The sequence below is a fragment of the Hyla sarda genome, chromosome 9 (assembly GCF_029499605.1).
Source record: "Hyla sarda isolate aHylSar1 chromosome 9, aHylSar1.hap1, whole genome shotgun sequence".
NCBI classification, from domain to species: domain Eukaryota; kingdom Metazoa; phylum Chordata; class Amphibia; order Anura; family Hylidae; genus Hyla; species Hyla sarda.
This window is the reverse complement of record NC_079197.1, coordinates 172,277,791-172,292,681: the sequence shown is the minus strand read 5'-3', so window position 1 is coordinate 172,292,681 and position 14,891 is coordinate 172,277,791. Positions and strand designations below refer to the sequence as shown.

At 49.4% G+C, this 14,891-nt stretch overlaps 1 protein-coding gene across 16 annotated transcripts in view; it reads right to left on the bottom strand.

Annotated features, from left to right (window-relative positions):
* The window catches only part of SYNGAP1 (synaptic Ras GTPase activating protein 1), a 343,920-nt gene that overhangs the window by 82,941 nt on the left and 246,088 nt on the right, over positions 1-14,891 (bottom strand). For all 16 annotated transcript variants that reach the window (XR_008847792.1, XM_056539466.1, XM_056539472.1 and 13 more), the window contains one exon: positions 11,000-11,554. Coding sequence is in view for 15 of the 16 variants with exons in the window: in XM_056539466.1 (XP_056395441.1) it covers positions 11,000-11,554 (555 nt within the window). In the remaining variant the exon portion in view is untranslated. The remainder of the gene's footprint in view (positions 1-10,999; positions 11,555-14,891) is intronic.

The window sequence follows — 14,891 nt, the reverse complement described above, 5'->3', positions numbered from 1 at the left end:
GCGCCAATCAGCGGCACAGTGGCCCTTTAAATCGCAGAGACCCGGCGCGCGCGCGCCCTAGGGAGCGGGGCCGCGCGTGCCGGGACAGGACAGACGGAGAGCGAGTCAGGTACGGGAGCCGGGATGCGCATCGCGAGCGGGCGCCACCCGCATCGCGAATCGCATCCCGGCTGGAGACGGTATCGCAGCGCACCGGGTCAGTGGAGCTGCCCGGAGCGCTGCGGCAGCGAGAGTGAAGCGAGCGCTCCGGGGAGGAGCGGGGACCCGGAGCGCTCGGCGTAACAGTACCCCCCCCCTTGGGTCTCCCCCTCTTCTTAGAGCCTGAGAACCTGAGGAGCAGACTTTTGTCTAGGATATTGTCCTCAGGTTCCCAGGATCTCTCTTCAGGACCACAACCCTCCCAATCGACCAGGAAAAAGGTTTTCCCTCTGACCTTCTTGGAGGCCAGTATCTCTTTAACGGAGAAGATGTCCGAGGAGCCGGAAACAGGAGTGGGAGAAACAAACTTAGGAGAGAAACGGTTGATGATAAGTGGTTTAAGAAGAGAAACGTGAAAGGCATTAGGAATTCGAAGAGAAGGAGGAAGAAGAAGTTTGTAAGAGACAGGATTAATCTGGCACAAGATTTTGAAAGGACCAAGATAGCGTGGTCCCAATTTGTAGCTAGGGACACGGAAGCGGACATATTTAGCGGAGAGCCATACCTTGTCTCCAGGAGAAAAAATGGGGGGAGCTCTTCTTTTTCTATCAGCAAACTTCTTCATGCGTGATGAGGCCTGTAAAAGAGAATTTTGGGTCTCTTTCCATATGGTGGAAAGATCACGAGATATTTCATCCACAGCGGGTAAACCAGAGGGCAAGGGAGTAGGGAGGGGGGGAAGAGGGTGACGGCCGTACACCACAAAAAATGGGGATTTGGAGGAGGATTCAGAGACTCTGAAGTTATACGAAAATTCGGCCCATGGTAGAAGATCTGCCCAGTCATCCTGGCGGGAGGAAACAAAATGGCGTAAATAATCACCCAGGACCTGGTTAATTCTTTCTACTTGCCCATTGGATTGAGGATGATATGCAGAGGAAAAGTTTAATTTAATCTTGAGTTGTTTACAGAGAGCCCTCCAGAATTTTGACACGAATTGGACGCCTCTATCCGAGACGATCTGCGTGGGCAACCCGTGAAGACGAAAAATGTGTACAAAAAATTGTTTTGCCAACTGAGGCGCTGAAGGAAGACCAGGAAGAGGGATGAAATGTGCCATCTTGGAGAATCGATCAACGACCACCCAAACGACAGTGTTGCCACGGGATGGGGGTAAGTCCGTAATAAAGTCCATACCAATCAGAGACCAAGGCTGTTCGGGGACAGGCAGAGGATGAAGAAGACCAGCGGGCTTCTGGCGAGGAGTCTTATCCCGGGCACAAACAGTGCAGGCTCGTACAAAATCCACAACATCCGTCTCCAGAGTCGGCCACCAATAGAAACGAGAGATGAGTTGCACGGATTTCTTGATACCCGCATGACCTGCGAGATGGGAGGAGTGACCCCATTTGAGGATTCCGAGGCGTTGGCGTGGAGAGATGAAGGTCTTCCCTGGAGGAGTTTGCCTGATGGAGGCTGGAGAAGTGGAGATCAGGCAGTCAGGGGGGATGATGTGTTGCGGAGAGAGCTCTACTTCCGAGGCATCCGAGGAACGAGAGAGAGCATCGGCCCTAATGTTCTTATCGGCAGGCCGAAAGTGAATTTCAAAATTAAATCGGGCAAAGAACAGAGACCACCTGGCCTGGCGAGGATTCAGCCGTTGGGCAGACTGGAGATAGGAGAGGTTCTTGTGATCGGTGTAAATAATAACTGGAAATCTTGATCCCTCCAACAGATGCCTCCATTCCTCAAGTGCTAATTTAATGGCTAGAAGCTCTCGGTCCCCGATGGAGTAGTTCCTCTCAGCTGGAGAGAAGGTCCTAGAAAAAAAACCACAAGTAACAGCATGCCCGGAAGAATTTTTCTGTAGAAGGACCGCTCCAGCTCCTACAGAGGAGGCATCAACCTCCAATAGGAAGGGTTTAGATGGGTCAGGTCTGGAGAGCACGGGAGCCGAAGAAAAGGCAGACTTGAGCTGTTTAAAGGCGTCTTCCGCTTGAGGAGGCCATGATTTAGGATTGGCATTCTTTTTGGTTAAAGCCACGATAGGAGCCACAATGGTGGAAAAATGTGGAATGAATTGTCTGTAATAATTGGCGAACCCCAAAAAACGTTGGATAGCACGAAGTCCGGAGGGGCGTGGCCAATCTAAGACTGCAGAGAGTTTGTCTGGATCCATTTGTAGTCCCTGGCCAGAGACCAAGTATCCTAGGAAAGGAAGAGATTGACATTCAAACAGACATTTCTCCATTTTGGCATACAGTTGATTGTCACGAAGTCTCTGAAGAACCATGCGGACATGCTGGCGGTGTTCTTCTAGATTGGCAGAAAAAATCAGGATATCGTCCAGATATACAACAACACAGGAATATAAGAGATCACGAAAGATTTCATTAACAAAGTCTTGGAAGACGGCAGGGGCGTTGCACAGGCCAAAGGGCATGACCAGATACTCAAAGTGTCCATCTCTGGTGTTAAATGCCGTTTTCCATTCATCCCCCTCTCTGATGCGAATGAGATTATAGGCACCTCTTAAGTCCAGTTTGGTAAAGATGTGGGCACCTTGGAGGCGATCAAAGAGTTCAGAGATGAGAGGTAGGGGGTAGCGGTTTTTTACAGTGATTTTATTAAGACCGCGGTAGTCAATGCAAGGACGTAGAGAGCCATCTTTTTTGGACACAAAGAAAAATCCGACTCCGGCAGGAGAGGAAGATTTGCGGATAAAGCCCTTCTTTAAATTTTCCTGGATATACTCAGACATAGCAAGAGTCTCTGGGACAGAGAGAGGATAAATTCTGGCCCGGGGTGGAGTAGTACCCGGGAGGAGGTCAATGGGACAGTCATAAGGCCTGTGAGGAGGTAAAGTCTCAGCTTGTTTTTTGCAAAAAACATCCGCAAAGTCCATATAGGCCTTAGGGAGACCGGTTACAGGAGGCACCACAGGGTCACGGCAGGGAGTACTGGGAACCGGTTTAAGACAGTCCTTGGAACAAGAGGGGCCCCAACTCTTGATCTCCCCAGTGGACCAATCCAGGGTAGGGGAGTGGTGTTGAAGCCAGGGTAGTCCAAGGAGAATTTCGGAAGTGCAATTGGGGAGGACCAAAAACTCAATTTTTTCATGGTGAGATCCGATGCACATTAGGAGGGGCTCCGTGCGGAAACGTATGGTACAGTCCAATCTTTCATTGTTAACACAATTGATGTAGAGAGGTCTGGCGAGACTGGTCAGCGGGATGTTGAACCTGTTGGTGAGAGAGGCCAAAATAAAATTTCCTGCAGATCCGGAATCCAAGAAGGCCATAGTAGAGAAGGAGAAGGTAGAGGCGGATACCCGCACAGGCACAGTAAGACGCGGAGAAGCAGAGTTGACATCAAGGGCTGTCTCACCCTTGTGCGGGGTCAGCGTACGTCTTTCCAGGCGGGGAGGACGGATAGGACAATCCTTCAGGAAGTGTTCGGTACCGGCACAGTACAGGCAGAGATTCTCCATGCGGCGTCGTGTCCTCTCTTGAGGTGTCAGGCGAGACCGGTCAACCTGCATAGCCTCCACGGCGGGAGGCACAGGAACGGATTGCAGGGGACCAGAGGAGAGAGGAGCCGGGGAGAAAAAACGCCTTGTGCGAACAAAGTCCATATCCTGGCGGAGCTCCTGACGCCTTTCGGAAAAACGCATGTCAATGCGAGTGGCTAGATGAATGAGTTCATGTAGGTTAGCAGGGATTTCTCGTGCGGCCAGAACATCTTTAATGTTGCTGGATAGGCCTTTTTTAAAGGTCGCGCAGAGGGCCTCATTATTCCAGGATAGTTCTGAAGCAAGAGTACGGAATTGTACGGCGTACTCGCCAACGGTAGAATTACCCTGGACCAGGTTCAACAGGGCAGTCTCAGCAGAAGAGGCTCGGGCAGGTTCCTCAAAGACACTTCGAATTTCCGAGAAGAAGGAGTGTACAGAGGCAGTGACGGGGTCATTGCGGTCCCAGAGCGGTGTAGCCCACGACAGAGCTTTTCCAGACAGAAGGCTGACTACGAAAGCCACCTTAGACCTTTCAGTGGGAAACTGGTCCGACATCATCTCCAAGTGCAGGGAACATTGAGAAAGGAAGCCACGGCAAAATTTAGAGTCCCCATCAAATTTATCCGGCAAGGATAGTCGTAGGCCTGAAGCGGCCACTCGCTGCGGAGGAGGTGCAGGAGCTGGCGGAGGAGATGATTGCTGAAGCTGTGGTAGTAGCTGCTGTAGCATCACGGTCAGTTGAGACAGCTGGTGGCCTTGTTGCGCTATCTGTTGTGACTGCTGGGCGACCACCGTGGTGAGGTCGGCGACAACTGGCAGAGGAACTTCAGCGGGATCCATGGCCGGATCTACTGTCACGATGCCGGCTGGCAGGAGGTGGATCCTCTGTGCCAGAGAGGGATTGGCGTGGACCGTGCTAGTGGACCGGTTCTAAGTCACTACTGGTTTTCACCAGAGCCCGACGCAAAGCGGGATGGTCTTGCTGCGGCGGTAGTGACCAGGTCGTATCCACTAGCAACGGCTCAACCTCTCTGGCTGCTGAAGATAGGCGCGGTACAAGGGAGTAGACAGAAGCAAGGTCGGACGTAGCAGAAGGTCGGGGCAGGCAGCAAGGATCGTAGTCAGGGGCAACGGCAGGAGGTCTGGAACACAGGCTAGGAACACACAAGGAAACGCTTTCACTGGCACAATGGCAACAAGATCCGGCGAGGGAGTGAAGGGGAAGTGAGGTATAAATAGGGAGTGCACAGGTGAACACACTAATTGGAACCACTGCGCCAATCAGCGGCACAGTGGCCCTTTAAATCGCAGAGACCCGGCGCGCGCGCGCCCTAGGGAGCGGGGCCGCGCGCGCCGGGACAGGACAGACGGAGAGCGAGTCAGGTACGGGAGCCGGGATGCGCATCGCGAGCGGGCGCCACCCGCATCGCGAATCGCATCCCGGCTGGAGACGGTATCGCAGCGCACCGGGTCAGTGGAGCTGCCCGGAGCGCTGCGGCAGCGAGAGTGAAGCGAGCGCTCCGGGGAGGAGCGGGGACCCGGAGCGCTCGGCGTAACACCTGGGGGAAGCTGAATTTAGGAGCAATATGGAGGTTGAGGTAGAATTCCTAGTCCCGGGGGTACTGGTAGACAGCTGCAGTGTGGACTGGATGCCCTACAGCCTTGTAAATAAGACAACCTAGATTGTTGGCCCTGCATAGTAGGCCCTTTTAGAAAAGGGGGTAGCCCAATGAGCAATCATTTGTTGGGCCACTATGTCTGGGGGAGTCTAATAAAAAGAAGCAGGCTTAGATAAAAGGAGGCAATTGAAAAACGTGTGTGTGGTCCTGTGTGAAGTAACACAGGTCAGGGAGGGGCTCCTGTGAAGAGAACAAGATCCTAAGACTGAAAAGAAAGTTAAAGGGGTATTCCGGCCTTATACATCTTATCCCCTATCCAAAGGACAGGGTATAAGATGTCTGATTGCAGGGGTCCCGCCGCTGGGACCACCGCGATCAGGGCGCAGCCCCCAGCATTCTGTGCCCTCCGAGACCGAGTGACGATGTGACATTACGTCCAAGCCCCCTCCATTCATGTCTACGGTAGGAGGAGTGAATACCCCTTTAAAATATTATTCTAATTTTGTTAAGTTTGAATGGCCTTGTGTGAATGTAACCACTAAGCTTCTGTACCTCACATGAGAACCGTAACTATCAAGTGCTATACACACTGTGAGAAGAAAGTTCTATTACACTCATTCCTCTGTAGGAGCCACAAATTAAGCACGTAACAATTTTTCAGGCATTTAAAGGGGTATTCCGGGCAAAAACATCTTATCCCCTATCCTAAGGATAGGGGATAAGATGTCTGATCGCGGGGGGCCCGCCGCTGGGACCCCCCCCCGCCCGTGATCTACCTGCAGCACATGCATTCTATGCGTAGCTGCGTCTGCAGTTTCGGAAACCGCTGGGCTCCCGAGACGGGGACGTGACGTCAAGCCACGCCCCCTCCACTTAAGTGTATGGGAGGGGGCATTGCGGCCGTTACGCCCCCTCCGATAGAAATGAATGGAGGGGGCGTGGCGTGACGTCATGTCCCCGTCTCGGAAGCCCGGCGGTTTCCGAAACTGCAGACGCAGCTACGCATACAATTTGGGCTGCTGCAGGAAGATCGCGGGGGGGTGTCCCAGCGGCGGGCCCCCCGCGATCAGACATCTTATCCCCTATCCTTAGGATAGGGGATAAGATGTTTTTGCCCGGAATACCCCTTTAATTCAATTCATGGACCAACTTGCTCAATAAGTCCCCATTCATGGTTTCAACCTTTACCCAAATCCCAACCCTCATTGTCCCACCCCATTCCGGCTGTATAAAAGCAACACATTGAACTCCCAGTCCAATAAACCAATATTAGATACAACAGTATAAAGCATACATTAGATTCCTGCCACCCCAACCTATATCTAAGCCCCGCTGCAGAGGAACATTGTGTCAATCCTTCTCTATTCACATAGCGTCATTATAGTCACAAAGCCGATACCGGAATCAATGCTTTTGTTCCGTTTCAAATAAAATCTCCATACTTTTCTAAGATGTGAGCGACAACACCTTCCATTGACAAAAAATTAAAGCCATGTATAAAGAAAGACACCATTAAGACCCTTCAGTGTATGGGATCTGGAGAACTTTGATGTGTGGAGGAACATTGTGTAATACAAGACAGATGGTAACGCATCAAGTCGGGAGGAGACATAAAAGCGGCTCTGCCGATCCTTGATGAAGGTCTGTGATGTTGGTCAATGGCCGCATTCTCTAGATTCCCGAATACAAAGAGATAACAATCTCAGATCATCAGGCTAAAAAGAATTTACCAAGGACTTCCCAACCAAGTCTATCAATAGATGTTCCCCAATAACCCATCTCCGGGGAAGCCAAATATCAAAGCCTTGGTCTACGGCTGCATTCACACCACGGTTTTGCAATACAGTTCCCGTATCAGGTTTTTGATGAAAAATGGATTCCTCAAAACCTGACTAAACTGTAGCAAAACGTGTGTACAAATTTCAACCCGTATACAGTTAAAAACCGTATACGGTTTGCAAAATGATGTCCGGTTGCATCCGTTTTGTAAGAAAAAAACATATACGTTTTTAACTTTTCACTCCATTTTGAATAAAGTTTCACTTGTTTGATTGAAATTCCAAGAAAAAAAACTGTGCAAAGTCAAAAACCGTATGGTAAAAACTGGATGGAATCATATACACATAGAGTTCTGTACGGTTCCCATTGACTCCCATGTTAAAAAAAAAAAAACGTATACGGTTTAATAGAGTTTTTCACCCGGACCAAAAACCGTGGTAGGCTACAGTTTTGGTTACGGGTAAAAAAAAAACAAAAACTGACAAAACTGTACAGGATGCAAAACGGACACAACCTGATGCATCGTTTGGCATACGGTTTTCAATGGAGAGTCAATGCGTACGGTTTTCGATACGGTTCCGGGCGGTTTTCACATTGAAAACGTATACGGGAACTGTATTGCAAAAACGTGGTGTGAATGCAGCCTTAAAGGGGTACTCCGCCCCTAGACATCTTATCCCCTATGCAAAGGATTGGGGATAAGATGGCTGATTGAAAGGGTCCTGTCGCTGGGGACCCCCGCGATCTCCCTGCTGCTGCCTTTGTTTAGAGCATCGGGTGCAGCGCCGGAGGCTTGTAACGTCACAGCCACGCCCCCTCAATGCAAGTCTATGGGAGGGGGCGTGACTGCCGTCACGCCCCCTCCCATAGACTTGCATTGAGGGGGCGTGGCCGTGATGTCACAAGCGGGGCGTGGCCGTGACTCTTCGCTTCGCCATTCATCCGACACAGAACGAAGTTTGCTCCGTGCACAGGACGTCTGGGGTGCCGCAGCCGAGATCGCAGAGTCCCGATCAGACATCTTATCCCCTATCCTTTGGATAGGGGATAAGATGTCTAGGGGCGGAGTACCCCTTTAAAGAGTGGTTCCCTGCTGGAAAATGGGCTATAGTTTACCCCAACATTGTAGGCATAATTAAAAAGAATAATGAACATTAAAGGGGTACTCCGGGGGAAAACTTTTATTTTTTAAATCAACTGGTGCCAGAAAGTTAAACAGATTTGTAAATTACTTCTATTAAAAAATCTTAATCCTTCCAGTACTTATTAGCTGCTGAATACTACAGAGGAAATTCTTTTCTTTTTGAAACACAGAGCTCTCTGCTGACATCACGGGCACAGTGCTCTCTGCTGACATCATGAGCACAGTGCTCTCTGCTGACATCTCTGTCCATTTTAAGAACTGTCCAGAGTAGGAGAAAATCCCCATAGAAAACATATGCTGCTCTGGACAGTTCCTAAAATGGACAGAGATGTCAGCAGAGAGCACTGTGTTCCAAAAAGAATTTCCTCTGTAGTATTCAGCAGCTAATAAGTACTGGAAGGATTACGATTTTTTAATAGAAGTAATTAACAAATCTAGAAAGAAAAGAAAAAAATATGGGTATGTGCAGCTCACAATTACTGATACACACCGAGGTCAAACTAGGGCATCCAAGAATAAAAAATAGCCCGGACCTTCTAGGTGAGTATATATGTATATATATATATATATATAGAAATAAATTTCTGGATCGTGCTTCAATAATAATAAAAGACAATTTATTAAAATAAATGCAGATTAAGAAAATACATGCAAATTGGGATTAGTTACTTCTCACAGGGCCCATGTGAGAAGAACATATATAGTAAAAGCAACCAATCAGTGATGTATGTGCATAAAATTAGAAACTATAACAATGTCACTGACATAAACATTGTTTCTGATGTGCCACCGGTATAAGTCCGCTAATTTTCCGCAGATTTTCCTGTATACTGCTGCTATCTCTATGGAATCAGGATTTATAGTAGTTAAACACCTCCCCTCCAGCTCTATCTGTATACTGCTGCTATCTCTATGGAATCAGGATTTATAGTAGTTAATCACCTCCCCTCCAGCTCTATCTGTATACTGCTGCTATTTCTATGGGAGTAGTTATACCTCTCCCCTCCAGCTCTATCTGTATACTGCTGCTGCTATCTCTATGGGATCAGGATATATAGTAGTCATACCCCTCCACTCCAGCTCTATCTGTATATTGCTGCTATCTCTATGGGATAAGGATATATAGTAGTCATACCCCTCCACTCCAGCTCTATCTGTATACTGCTGCTATCTCTATGGGACCAGGATATATAGTAGTCATACCCCTCCCCTCCAGCTCTATCTGTATACTGCTGCGATCTCTATGGGATCAGGATATATAGTAGTTATACACCTCCCCTCCAGCTCTATCTGTATACTGCTGCTATCTCTATGGGATCAGGATATATAGTAGTTATACAACTCCCCTCCAGCTCTATCTGTATACTGCTGCTATCTCTATGGGACCAGGATATATAGTAGTTATACAACTCCCCTCCAGCTCTATCTGTATACTGCTGCTATCTCTATGGGACCAGGATATATAGTAGTTATACACCTCCCCTCCAGCTCTATCTGCATACTGCTGCTATCTCTATGGGACCAGGATATATAGTAGTTATACACCTCCCCTCCAGCTCTATCTGTATACTGCTGCTATCTCTATGGGACCAGGATATATAGTAGTTATACCCCTCCCCTCCAGCTCTATCTGTGTACAACTGCTGCTATCTCTATGGGATCAGGATATATAGTAGTTATACACCTCCCCTCCAGCTCTATCTGCATACTGCTGCTATCTCTATGGGACCAGGATATATAATAGTTATACACCTCCCCTCCAGCTCTATCTGTATACTGCTGCTATCTCTATGGGACCAGGATATATAGTAGTTATACCCCTCCCCTCCAGCTCTATCTGTGTACAACTGCTGCTATCTCTATGGGATCAGGATATATAGTAGTTATACACCTCTCCTCCAGCTCTATCTGTATACTGCTGTTATCTCTATGGGATCATGATACATAGTAGTTATACACCTCCCCTCCAGCTCTATCTGTGTACAACTGCTGCTATCTCTATGGGACCAGGATATATAGTAGTTATACACCTCCCCTCCAGCTCTATCTGTATACCGCTGCTATCTCTATGGAACCAGGATATATAGTAGTTATACACCTCCCCTCCAGCTCTATCTGTATACTGCTGCTATCTCTATGGGATCATGATATATAGTAGTTATACACCTCCCCTCCAGCTCTATCTGTATACTGCTGCTCTCTCTATGGGATCAGGATATATAGTAGTTATCACTGTCATATTTAGCATTTTTTTTCCCCCAAAGTCATGGCAAAAATATGTAATTTTTAAAAGTTGTAAAAAATAAATAAATATATATATATATATATATATATATATATATATATATATATATATATTTGTGAACATAGGTCAAATACCGTGTTTTAAAAAATGCACTTTGAATAAAACTGCAAGTAGTGTAAACAGACCTCCACCCCCTTATAAGTCTTTGCAGTTTAGTGTAGCCAGGTCTTTAGGAGAATTGCAGAGATGAGACTCTTCCCCCCCTCTCCCTGCAGGATATCATTTCTGTTCCAAAATAGGAATTACTATGGCTAAAACTCATTCCTGCCACATCAGGTAAGCACAAGGCACACACAAGAACCTCTACATTGTTCTCTAATAATAGCCTATGATGCAGAAAAAATTCCCAAAGTGCTTCCTTAAAAATGTAATAAATTAAGGGTTGGTCAGAACAAAAAAGAACTTTTATTGACTTGGTGGCTTTTTATAGATCCATCACATTGAAAGTGTTTTGCTGGTGACCTACAAAATGTACAGGAGCGCTCCAGAAATCTACGTACCTTGGCCTTCCCCGTGCTTTGTAATATATGCACCAGCGCACAGGCCACCTCCTCTTTGCTCTTCACGCTCAGCACCGGCTCCAGCACGGCGCACAACATCCGGTAGTTGTTGGTCACATACTCTGCAAACTCTTTATACAACTCCATGGGGAGGATGCTCATAGTTTGGTATCGGGACTTTAGGCGGATGGAGGGACAGCTGCTCTTCCCCTTGTAGGATGTGGGCTGAGAGACTGGGTACCACTGCTCTACAAAATGGCGCCCGCTGATGCTGGCGATGGGCACGTTCACCATGCCCACGTAGTTGCTCTTCTCCTTACGCCTCTTCTTATCTGTGTCCTTGTACAGGTGGAGGCGCAGGTTCCGGACAGCTGGCAGGTTGTTAAACTCAAAATGCTCCCCCCAGAAAACGGTCTCGCCCCGGGCTTTGCTGGTGGTACGGGCGTACAAAATGTCATCCAGGCAGAGCTCGCAGTAATAGCGCTTCTTGGGGGGGAGGTCACGAGCTTCGATGATCCACAGCTTGAGGACATTATCCACTCTTCGACTGTTATCCTGCAATATAGAAAAGCAGAGACGGATCAAAGATGGAAAACAATGGGCGAACCAATAGATTTTTAACAAAGCTCCAATGGCAGGGACGAGACTCAAAAGGGGGCTTCTGCCCTTTTAATGTACCTGTTCTATAATGCCCTTACTAATTGGAGCCTCCATGGGTTGATGTGGGTCTCATTCAGCTGAGGTCCCTTATTTTAGGAAATGTGTTGTGTTAACATACGTAAGGTTTTTCCCAAAATTTTTTAATTAGAAGTGCCATTTTTTTTTCTACCTTTGCCCCTGCCCCCCAAAATGTCTGTCCAATGGGTACATGGTTGGATGTGGCCATTGGCGGTCTTACCCGAAATACTATACAAGGGCACCTGATGAGGAGGTGGACCCAAACAGGACAAATCTTACACCAATTGTAGTGCACCTACCCAAGAACCATGGGTGGTCTTGTTAGTAACCAGCCAGCATCTGAAGCACCCGCCGCTCATCCGAAGCACCCGCCCAGCTAGAACTACTGTCACCCCAGTAGTAATGAGATTACATGAGGATGAAGTTTGTTACAGTGTGTCACCTCAGTAGTAAGGAGATTACACGAGGAGAGGGTTTGTTACAGTGTGTCACCCCAGTAGTAAGGAGATTACATGAGGAGGAGGTTTGTTACAGTGTGTCACCCCAGTAGTAAGGAGATTACATGAGGAGGAGGTTTGTTACAGTGTGTCACCCCAGTAGTAAGGAGATTACATGAGGAGGAGGTTTGTTACAGTGTGTCACCCCAGTAGTAATGAGATTACATGAGGATGAAGTTTGTTACAGTGTGTCACCCCAGTAGTAAGGTGATTACATGAGGAGGAGTGTCACGATGCCGGCTGGCAGGTAGTGGATCCTCTGTGCCAGAGAGGGATGGCGAGGACCGCGCTAGTGGACCGGTTCTAAGCCACTACAGGTTTTCACCAGAGCCCGCCGCAAAGCGGGATGGTCTTGCTGCGGCGGTAGTGACCAGGTCGTATCCACTAGCAACGGCTCACCTCTCTGGCTGCTGAAGATACTGAAGATAGGCGAGGTACAAGGGAGTAGGCAGAAGCAAAGTCGGACGTAGCAAAAGGTCGGGGGCAGGCGGCAAGATTCGTAGTCAGGGGCAACGGCAGGAGGTCAGGAACACGGACTAGGAACAGACAAGGGAACGCTTTCACTAGGCACAAGTGCAACAAGATCCGGCGAGGGAGTGCAGGGGAAGTGAGGTGATATAGGGAAGTGCACAGGTGGGAGCCAATTAAGCTAATTGGGAAGATTGGACCAGGCACCATCATTGGTGCACTGGCCCTTTAAATCGCAGAGACCCGGCGCGCGCGCGCCCTAGGGAGCGGGGCCGCGCGCGCCGGGACAGGACCGAGGGAGAGCGAGTCAGGTACGGGGACCGGGGTGCGCATCGCGAGCGGGCGCTATCCGCATCGCGAATCGCATCCCGGCTGAAGGCGGGACCGCAGCGCACCCGGTCAGTGGATCTGACCGGGGCGCTGCAACAACGAAGATGAGGCGAGCGCTCCGGGGAGGAACGGGGACCCGGAGCGCTCGGCGTAACAGTACCCCCCCCCTTGGGTCTCCCCCTCTTCTTGGGGCCAAAGAACCTGAGGAAAAAAAACTCAATTTTTCCGTGATGAGGTCCGATGCAAATTAGGAGGGGTTCTGTGTGGAAACGTACGAGACAGTCCAATCTTTTATTGTAAAAACAATAGATGTAGAGGGGTCTGGCGAGACTGGTCACAGGAACGTAGAACCTGTTGATGAGAGAGGCCAAAAAAAATTTTCCTGCAGATCCGGAATCCAAGAAGAGCATAGTAGAGAAGGAGAAGGTAGAGGCAGATATCCGCACAGGCACAGTAAGGCGTGGAGAAGCAGAGTTGACATCAAGAACTGTGTCACCTTTGTGCGGAGTCAGCGTACGTCTTCCCAGGCGGGGAGGACGGATAGGACAATCCTTCAGGAAGTGTTCGGTACCGGCATAGTACAGGCAAAGATTCTCCATGCGGCGTCGTGTCCTCTCTTGAGGTGTCAAGCAAGACCGGTCAACATGCATAGCCTCCGCGGCGGGAAGCACAGGAACAGATTGCAGGGGACCAGAGGAGAGAGGAGCCGGAGAGAAAAAACGCTTCGTGCGAACAAAGTCCATATCCAGGCGGAGCTCCAGACGCCATCCGGAAGAACGCATGTCAATGCGAGTGGCTAGATGAATGAGTTCATGTAGGTCAGCAGGAGTCTCTCGTGCGGCCAGAACATCTTTAATGTTGCTGGATAGGCCTTTTTTAAAGGTCGCGCAGAGAGTCTCACTATTCCAGGACAACTCGTAAGCAAGAGCACGGAACTGAATGGCGTACTCGCCAACGGAAGAAACACCCTGGGCCAGGTTCAGCAGGGCAATCTCGGCTGAAGAAGCTCGGGCAGGTTCCTCAAAGACACTTCGAATTTCCGAGAAGAAGGAGTGTACAGAGGCAGTGACGGGGTCATTGCGGTCCCAGAGCGGTGCGGCCCATGACAGGGCTTTTCCAGACAGAAGGCAGAACACGAAAGCCACCTTAGACCTTTCAGTAGGAAACTGGTCCGACATCATCTCCAAGTGCTGGGAACATTGCGAAAGAAAGCCACGGCAATACTTAGAGTCCCCATTAAATTTGTCCGGCAAGGACAGGCAGAGGCTAGGAGTGGCCACTCGCTGCGGAGGAGGTGCAGGAGCTGGCGGAGGAGATGATTGCTGAAGAAGTTGCGAATGTTGGTGCACAATGGTGGACACTTCCGACAGCTGGTGGGTTAGATGGGCGATCTGTCGGGCGATATCAGAGACAACTGGCAGGGGAACCTCAGCGGAATCCATGGCCGGATCTACTGTCACGATGCCGGCTGGCAGGTAGTGGATCCTCTGTGCCAGAGAGGGATGGCGAGGACCGCGCTAGTGGACCGGTTCTAAGCCACTACAGGTTTTCACCAGAGCCCGCCGCAAAGCGGGATGGTCTTGCTGCGGCGGTAGTGACCAGGTCGTATCCACTAGCAACGGCTCACCTCTCTGGCTGCTGAAGATACTGAAGATAGGCGAGGTACAAGGGAGTAGGCAGAAGCAAAGTCGGACGTAGCAAAAGGTCGGGGGCAGGCGGCAAGATTCGTAGTCAGGGGCAACGGCAGGAGGTCAGGAACACGGACTAGGAACAGACAAGGGAACGCTTTCACTAGGCACAAGTGCAACAAGATCCGGCGAGGGAGTGCAGGGGAAGTGAGGTGATATAGGGAAGTGCACAGGTGGGAGCCAATTAAGCTAATTGGGAAGATTGGACCAGGCACCATCATTGGTGCACTG